The following is an 8,693-nucleotide window of genomic DNA, read 5'->3' on the forward strand; positions in this document are numbered from 1 at the left end:
ACTTAAAGTTTATGGATTCAAGATTTTAATACTTTTAAGCTATTGAATTTTAAATTAATAATTTATAATTATTCAATGAATTTCTTAAGATAAATATAAGATTTGCATTAAAGTTATTGAGTTTAGCCGAACGCATGATTAAGTGCTAGCTCCGCCACTGAACTTGTGCATAAGCATTTAAGTTATATACACTTACCTTTTTTTTCACTATAGTGAACTTTAAACTGTATTTATTTAATAATAACCTGATTGTGTAAATGCATCATCCGTAACATTAACCGTGCAATGAACTTTAACTCTAGCAGAAAAGGTTTGTAAGAGTATTAAACCATTCTTTCAAAATTGAAACTTGATTGAGAGGGGGTGGTCAGAAACCAGTCCAAGTGTAAAGTTTCTGTCTTTGCTGAAGGGAAAAGGCAGAAAGAGATGGTGGAATTATCTTGTTAGTTACTGAAAGGTCCCTCTTAAAAACGTGTTGAACATTCTGAATCAGACTTTAAATCTTACATTTGGCACTTTACTTAGTTTTTGAGAGTCCATTGGCTTACACCCCTTAGTCTCTTTTCCATTATATAAAGCGGTATTTCCACGTCTTTGAACCATCACTGAAGCTCTTCGACTCCCTTTTCTTCTTGATATTTTCCTTTTCTAAAAGCTGTTTGGAATTCCTTGAGGTAACTTTTATTGAAGTAGTCTATAGTTCTTGTTTCAAATTGCCTGAGGTAACTCCCTAGTTCAATTTTTGTTTAATACTATCTCAGTTTGCTCCTTTCTTTGTCTTCTACTTAGCTTTTTCTTTGTTTCAGTTTCTTTGTGTATTCTTGTGCATTGGTAATAAGATTGTGGAATCTGAAGCTTGGTCCTGAATCTAATACTTGCCTGTTTTTCAGGTTTCATATTGCAGGGAAAAAATGGTGAAGATTTGTTGCATTGGAGCTGGATATGTTGGTGGACCGACGATGGCAGTCATTGCCCTCAAATGCCCCTCAATTGAAGTAGCTGTTATTGATATCTCTGTTGCTCGAATTGCAGCATGGAATAGTGATCAGCTGCCTATCTATGAGCCTGGCCTTGATGATGTGGTGAAGCAACGCCGAGGAAAGAACCTTTTCTTTAGTACTGAAGTAGAGAAACATGTCTCAGAAGCAGACATCATCTTTGTTTCTGTTAACACCCCAACGAAAACTCGAGGACTTGGAGCTGGAAAAGCTGCAGACCTTACCTACTGGGAGAGTGCTGCTCGAATGATAGCAGACGTATCCAAGAACGATAAGATTGTTGTGGAGAAATCAACTGTTCCTGTGAAAACAGCTGAGGCAATTGAGAAAATACTCACTCATAATAGCAAGGGAATTAACTATCAAATCCTTTCAAATCCAGAATTTCTTGCTGAGGGAACTGCAATTCAGGATCTTTTTAATCCAGACCGCGTTCTAATTGGAGGAAGAGATACCCCTGAAGGGCAAAAGGCGATCCGCACCCTCAAACAAGTTTATGCGCATTGGGTGCCTGAAGACAGAATCATCTGCACCAATCTTTGGTCAGCCGAGCTCTCAAAGCTCGCTGCCAACGCCTTCTTGGCTCAGAGGATTTCATCTGTTAATGCAATGTCAGCACTTTGTGAAGCTACTGGGGCTGATGTTACACAAGTTTCCAACGCTGTTGGTAAGGACACCCGAATTGGACCAAAATTCCTCAATGCCAGTGTTGGTTTTGGTGGTTCTTGTTTCCAGAAGGATATCCTCAACTTGGTTTACATATGTGAATGTAATGGCCTAAAAGAAGTTGCCAATTACTGGAAGCAAGTGATCAAGGTGAACGATTACCAGAAGAATCGGTTTGTTAACCGAATGGTCTCCTCAATGTTTAACACAGTTTCTGGAAAGAAGGTTGCCATTCTTGGATTTGCCTTCAAGAAAGACACAGGTGATACTAGGGAAACTCCTGCAATTGATGTGTGTAAAGGCTTGTTGGGAGACAATGCTCACTTGAGTATATATGATCCACAAGTTACTGAGGATCAAATAACAAAGGATCTGTCAATGAAAAAGTTTGATTGGGATCATCCAACTCACCTGCAGCCAATGAGCCCTTGTGCAGTGAAGCAGGTTAACGTCGTGTGGGATGCTTATGAGGCAACAAAAGACGCCCACGGTCTCTGCATTCTCACTGAGTGGGATGAGTTCAAAACGCTTGATTTCAAGAAGATTTATGATAACATGCAAAAACCTGCATTCGTGTTTGATGGGAGGAATGTTGTTGACGCGGAGAAGCTCAGAGAAATCGGGTTCATTGTCTACTCCATTGGGAAACCTTTGGATGCATGGCTCAAGGATATGCCAGCTGTGGCATAAGAAACCTCAGGTTGCCTTCCCCTGGTTTAAGCACTAGGAATGAGAGGAAGATCCAATTCTTTCATTTTTTAAATTACTATGGTTCAAAATACGTCTCTCTTTTTCTTTTCTTTCAGTTTAAACATCAGCTTCCTGGATCATGATGTTAATCCCTTGTACTACAATAACTAATTTGCCTTGTTTTGATTAGTTCGGGCATTTTCTTCTTGATATATATATTTTATAACTCAGAATCTCCGTTTTTTGAACAATGGAGGGAAAAACACTCCTTTTTTTAATATATAGAAAGATGAGCAAAAGCAAAGCTAGTGACTTCTAGAACTTAAAAGTGGCAGTGCCAGTAATAGCAAACGTCACTACACGATTTTTGCAAAGAAAACGAAGAGCTAATGTCATAGAAAGAATATCTTGGGTCTCTACCAGTGCTGGGAACTGGCAAGTCTCGTTGAAAATGATATGGTTTATTAACCATAATTTAACAATTTAACCAAATGACGAACATGTCGGAGGTACGTTCAGAGCAACTGCATTAATGAGTTTTGGACTTAAATCCATAAGACTTTTATGGGAAACGAAAAAAGGAACTGGAAATGACAAAAAGGTTCAAAAATTAATAATAAACGAATAACAAAGAAAAGAATGTTTCCTTCTCAGCCAAGAGAGTTAAAGATCTAACTTTCATGTGGAAGCAAATGAATGACTATCAAAAGAATCGTTTTGTTAGCAGAGTTGTCTCCTACTCTCCTCAATGTTCAACGCAATCTCTGGAAAGATTGCTATTCTTGGATTTGTTTTCAGCAAATTTTCTTGCACTCCGTTCGAAACTATTATTTCTCATTATTGTGTATTGTACTTATGTACTGTATTGTTTTCTAAAAAAACTATGTTTGAATTGATTGTATTGTTTGTCATGGTTTAATAACAATTTTTCAAATCAAACTGATACTGATAAGTTTATTAACTGACTTAAACTGATCCTAATAACAGAATTTATCAATAATTAATCATAAAATAATTTAAAACCAGTTTTTTCTCTTAATTTATCACCAATTATCCTTGAAACTAGATAGGACTAAAGCAGAAGGTGAATTTTGATGTGCATTAGCGAACATACAGGTTCATTTCTAATTATTAAACGACATAACATTGGCACCCACAGCAATCAACTGACAAGCCGTCTGCACATCGTTTGGAATCACGAGTTATTGCTAGTAATCAACAATCTGCCACACTAAATATTACCGAGCTACTGAGGAACAACGGACTTAATTAAGGAAGCCGACTCTAGTTCTATTGACCAAACCATGACCGAATAAAAATGAGTTTGTCACTCTTTTTCACGTACGCCAGGAGAAAAGGGGAAAAAGAATATCAAGAGTACAAAAAGGAAATGTCATTCCGACCATTGAAGAATTTCTTCTTTTGGACATGTTTGCCCCTCATCTTTAGCTAGATTTGTTGACTTATTCTCTCCTGTTTCTTTAAATTGTTGAATCCTTCCCGCAACACCTACACAAACCACAACAGCACGACAATAAGCACAAAAAAAAGGGGAAGGTGGGGTGGGGAGTAGGCTAGAGAAGCCACTATTGATGCAGTTCCTTTATCCCCCCCCCCCCCCCTTTTTTTCTCCTAGATCTTGGGAGCAGAGATTGGGCAAATATCCCGCGGTGATATCTCCGGGAAGCAGCTCATCTACGCCAGTCGGTTATGCTCTAACAATTTTTAAATTCAGTGGCTGATGGGCTAATGAGTTAACTCAGACGTGCACGTCCTTCGTATCACGTGAAAAAAAGGGGGAGGGCGGGCTAACGCAAAAGAGGAAAAAGACAGCCACAGCAGAGCTCCTTTTGGAGAGAGACAGAGAGAGGGGAGATAACATTATAATATAGGGTTAAACACTAATTGTATACATAATCTATAAACAATATTCATCGCTCCAGAGCACAAAATATTTCGAATATCCAATATACAAGCATACAGAAAACGGAAAAGGGTCTGATCTGTCCCTCTACTATGATAAATTGTTTAAATTTGTCCCCCCTTATACTATTGGACCATAAAACTCCCTGCCGTCTTACTATTCGAACACATATACCCCTTCTTTGACGAAGGGGACACGTGGCACCAATCCGTGTCCTTTTTACATCTGGGCACATATTAAATCGACCCATCTCATTTCTTTTAACCCGGTTCACTTCAAAAAAAACATTGCCCGACCCAAAGTCCGCCCACATTGCTTCTCTAATCTCTCTCTCCTCTTTTCCTTCTCACTATTATAACCATGGCCGGAATTTCTACCAGTGAACTCGCCGGAAACGATGGAGAATCTTTATATTTGTCACCTCGCACTTTCTCTTCCCCTTTCTCTATACCTACACACATATTTATACACAGATCTGGAGAAATATACACAAGAGGTCAAAAATCTAGCTGGAAGTGTAGCAACATTAGCCAATTGGTTCTGTTCCTAGGTAATTACAGCACCTCCATTTGGAAATTACCTTGAACACAATTCTTTCCTCTCTATTTTACCATTATTAATAAACCCCTTTGCAACTCACTCTTACATATATCACCAAAAATCATTTTCATCACCATTTGAAGATAATGTTAAATGTTGCCAATTTCTGGTTACCACAAGCAAAAAAAATTAACACAGCAGTGACATTTGGTCATTGATCTTCAAAATTAGCAACGTTTTTTTTCTAAACTCAGTCTAGGTCCTAATGAAAGATTCAACTTAATTCAGAAATTCCCATAAGATGTAAGCTTGTTCCTTAAATTTTGGACTTCCTATTTGTAAAAATGACAATAAAATTGCCTCAGAATTGCAGCAACCTCTTCTTCGGCATTTCAAGATCCAACTGAGTAGCACCATATGGGGTGTCTCAGATCTCCACTATACTTCCAATCTTATTTGGCAGTGACGGCGAGTGTAGGGGGAGGTGGTCGTGGAAGAAGAAAGGAATGGAGGGGGATAAGGTGGAAGAAGAAGAGGGTTAGGTTATAGGTCTTGGGTAATGGAGCGGGTCAAGTTTAATTTTAGACCAGATATACCAAGAGACTTGGATACGTGTCACGTGTCCCCTCCGTCAAAGAAGGGGTATATGTGTTCGAATAGTAAGACGGCAGGGAGTTTTATGGTCCAATAGTATAACGGGGGACAAATTTAACAATTTATCATAGTAGATACCAGCAAACATATTCATGGATGGTTTGCAGCCATTTATGTAGATGAACAGTTTAAAGAGCCTCAGAAACTCATCCCCCACCCTCAAAAAGCCCCAGGGAAAAAAAAAATAGGTCAAGGTTTCTGAGGATGAAACAACCCACGACTTAGATGATCAGCGTCAATGATGTGACATCATGACATTGGAATGTTAGTAAACCATAAATCACCTCTGACAGAAACCAAGCAAACGTTGAATCTGCAAACTCCTATCAAACATGATTAATAATCTACTCCCACTCTATGTATGGATTCTATAGATCATGGAAACAGAAATGTCAATGTTTCTTGCATCACATATGACATTTCATTTGATAATCACCTAACACCGCCTGTGGAATACGGACTGGTCAATAGAGATGGCAAAAGGAGAAGGAAGAAAAAAGTTTGGTAGTCTTTACAGTACACGGCGAGAAGACACGAACATTGGCAACCAATAGCGCAATCTAATAAACACATGTCTCATTTCTCTTCCTGCTCTAAGGAATTCAAACATTCAGAAATAGCCATTCATGTTTAACAATAAGAAAAGCAGAAGTACCTTTTGTATCTCTTCTTGGAACCACAAGGACAGAATGCATTCCTACTAATATGCCCACTCTTAGCCAAGTTCGATCGTGCAACATCCATCGGGGATGAACCCATCAACTTTTGAACCTAATATTAGAAGAACCCAATATAAGTCAACTTCATATAACCACAGAAAAAGGAAGCACCAATACTGGAACATATTGTATGCGTTCTTTTCTCATATTCTGAAGACTCCGTGCAGAACCAATTATTTGGATGAGGACCTTAAGTGCTATTGAATTTCCACCACAACCCATAACTATTGAATCATGAATGGACCAGAGAAACAAACCCGTACACACTTCATAATGATACACATGCACCCACGTTACTGGCATCTATAACAGAAAATTTCTTTTCTTAGAATGCACAAAGAATATGCATCTCTCCACAATGCAACCAAAAATCTCACCAGAAAGTGAAAGAATCAAACAACCAGAAAACCTAATACGGTATATAGAAGATTTAAGAAATTAAAAAAACTATAATACCCTCATTCCCATTTTATGTAAAGAAATTTGACGGGACATGGATTTTAAGAAATAAAAGAAAACTTTTGTCACATAAGCTAATTATTACGCAAAGTACCAAAATTGTCCTTACTACAGACAATTAAATTAGAGATAAGAGTTCCATGCGTCCTTTCATCTTTCTCTCTCCTGATAAAAACATCAGATTTTATATCAAGTGGACTCCAAACAAATCATTTTATTAAAGGTAGAATGATATTTTAACATTTAATAGTTTCCAGGTATAGATAATTCACCAATCTTTTTGGAACATCCTAAAAAAGAAAGTGTCACATAAAATAGAATGGAGGGAGTAAAACAAAGAGTGAAAATATGCCATAGAGCAGCAATCTTAAATGCAATATACAGTACCTCAGCCATGTTCTTTGGCATTGGCTTCCCTTCTTCCTTCATCTTCTCAAGTTTCGTTTGTGCTTCTTTTGCCCAAGTAAACTTTGCCAATGTATTCTCAACATCAGCTATTGTGCACTTGCAATGTTTTGCTGCCTCTTGCTTTTGAATTGTTTGAAGATTCTATTTTAAAAAATAAAGAATTAACGACAGAAAGGGCTTCAAAAGGTTATCCAAGTCTTTTCACGATAACAGTTTCTTCCATCTCTCCGACACATGAATACTAACTTTCTAAGATTGTCTTTCGCATTAGTTTACAAATATATTTTATTCGTCCCGAAAAGAATTTTATAATTTTATTTCTTTTGGGTTAAGTTATGTGAAATTTTCATTTAACTGCAGTAAGAGGTGCACAATATTTTACATAAAAAGGACTTTGAATTCCTTTTCCCACTGCAGGGAATCTATGAAATCCATCAAAAGTTCAGACTTTGTAAACACTACGGTTGTAACATAAATTGTTTCAATCTTCAGGTTGTTAAACCCCCCTAAATCACAAGTTAAAGAGAAAAGCGCTATAGAGAAAAGGAAAATGAGGGGAAAACCTCTCCAGTGGGATCCAAAGCACCAAGATATCTGATAATCGATTCTTGCTTCTCAAAAGCATCAGCAAATGTAGCTTCGCTACTTCGCCCTACAATGTACTGCTTCAGAGTCCCCAATTTCCTCGCTTTGCTCAATTCGTCCGCAAATCCTAAAACATCCCATCAAATAGGAAGAGTAAACTCAGACAACACAATAAAGGATATTACTATATATGCTGTCAGTGTATTACAAATACTTACGAAGGAGAGTGAATGACTGAGAGGTGGGTAATTCAGGTTCAGAGGAGGTCTTTTGACAGCCGGCGAATGCACCTTTAATCTTGTCCATCCAAGAGGAGCCATGAAGTTGTGTTGTCGAAGAAATCCAGCGACGAGAGTTTGATGCTGAGTTTGAACAGAAAGTCTGACGAATCATATATGTAAATTTTTGCGTCTCTCTCTGCTTTGCTCTGCACTGCAATCGAATCGGAAGAGCAAGAGAACTGGGCCACCTAAGGGGTTTTGATAGGGGTTTTTCACTTGTATCTCAGGAGTCAGGACGACGTCGCTCCTCCAAAATCTTCCCCTTTTTCCCTTTTATTTTATTTTATTAACCCACCAAAAAAGATAAGTTTGGTTTATGTCAAGCATAAAATTGTCAATTTCACGGTGTACACCAATAACTATATTTATTTATATCAATAAGCTTTTCCTATATTAAAAAAATATTGGTGCCATGTAATTCATTTTCATATTTTATACGATTCATTAAATATAAGACAGAAGAAAAGCTCTATCTCTTCAGTGGTGGAGCCATCTTGCTCAACGTTGAATAATAGTTTTAAGACATTTGTGATAGTTGGACCTTTTCGTTCATAGAGCGAGCACGACTATTGTCGAGCTCATTATCAACATGAAGAATACAACAACCCACTGAAATTACTCAAGTGGGATCTGGGGTAGGTAGTATGTACGCAAATTTTATCCCTATTCCGGAATGCAATAATATTAGCAAAAAGTCAATAATAACAACTCCATATCTTTCTAATTTAGATCGTTATAACATCCCCTAACCAAATGACACTTCCAAATA

The 8,693-nt window shown here is 37.6% G+C and overlaps 2 protein-coding genes across 3 annotated transcripts; one reads left to right on the plus strand and one right to left on the minus strand.

Moving 5' to 3' along the window:
- Positions 1–220: 220 nt before the first annotated feature.
- Positions 221–2,543, plus strand: LOC107804350 (UDP-glucose 6-dehydrogenase 5-like). Of its 2 annotated transcripts, none has more exons than XM_016628238.2 (2): positions 221–674; positions 891–2,543. In XM_016628238.2, exon 2 carries the CDS (start codon positions 912–914, stop codon positions 2,352–2,354), a length of 1,443 nt encoding a protein of 480 aa, XP_016483724.1. In that variant the 5' UTR covers positions 221–674; positions 891–911; the 3' UTR covers positions 2,355–2,543. The 2 variants fall into 2 exon arrangements, with proteins under 2 accessions (XP_016483724.1, XP_016483723.1); XM_016628237.2 differs by having other exon boundaries at positions 225–722.
- A 928-nt stretch (positions 2,544–3,471) lies between these two features.
- LOC107804355 (uncharacterized) lies at positions 3,472–8,176 on the minus strand. Its single transcript, XM_016628245.2, has 5 exons — positions 7,862–8,176; positions 7,622–7,770; positions 7,038–7,199; positions 6,128–6,243; positions 3,472–3,863 (listed from the first exon to the last, which is right to left on the minus strand). Exons 1-5 carry the CDS (start codon positions 8,034–8,036, stop codon positions 3,836–3,838), a joined length of 630 nt encoding a protein of 209 aa, XP_016483731.1. The 5' UTR covers positions 8,037–8,176; the 3' UTR covers positions 3,472–3,835.
- Positions 8,177–8,693: the final 517 nt, after the last annotated feature.

Source organism: Nicotiana tabacum, chromosome 4 (assembly GCF_000715075.1).
Source record: "Nicotiana tabacum cultivar K326 chromosome 4, ASM71507v2, whole genome shotgun sequence".
Taxonomy (NCBI): domain Eukaryota; kingdom Viridiplantae; phylum Streptophyta; class Magnoliopsida; order Solanales; family Solanaceae; genus Nicotiana; species Nicotiana tabacum.

Bases quoted from the DNA above. Each gene is read 5' to 3' on its own strand.
- LOC107804350 (XM_016628238.2), top strand. From the start codon at position 912: ATGGTGAAGATTTGTTGCATTGGAGCTGGATATGTTGGTGGACCGACG.
- LOC107804355 (XM_016628245.2), bottom strand. From the start codon at position 8,036: ATGATTCGTCAGACTTTCTGTTCAAACTCAGCATCAAACTCTCGTCGC. The intron at 7,771-7,861 runs GTAAGTATTTGT...GGGATGTTTTAG, and splicing joins TCAGTCATTCACTCTCCTTC to GATTTGCGGACGAATTGAGC. The intron at 6,244-7,037 runs GTACTGTATATT...TTCTAATATTAG, and splicing joins TGCCAAAGAACATGGCTGAG to GTTCAAAAGTTGATGGGTTC.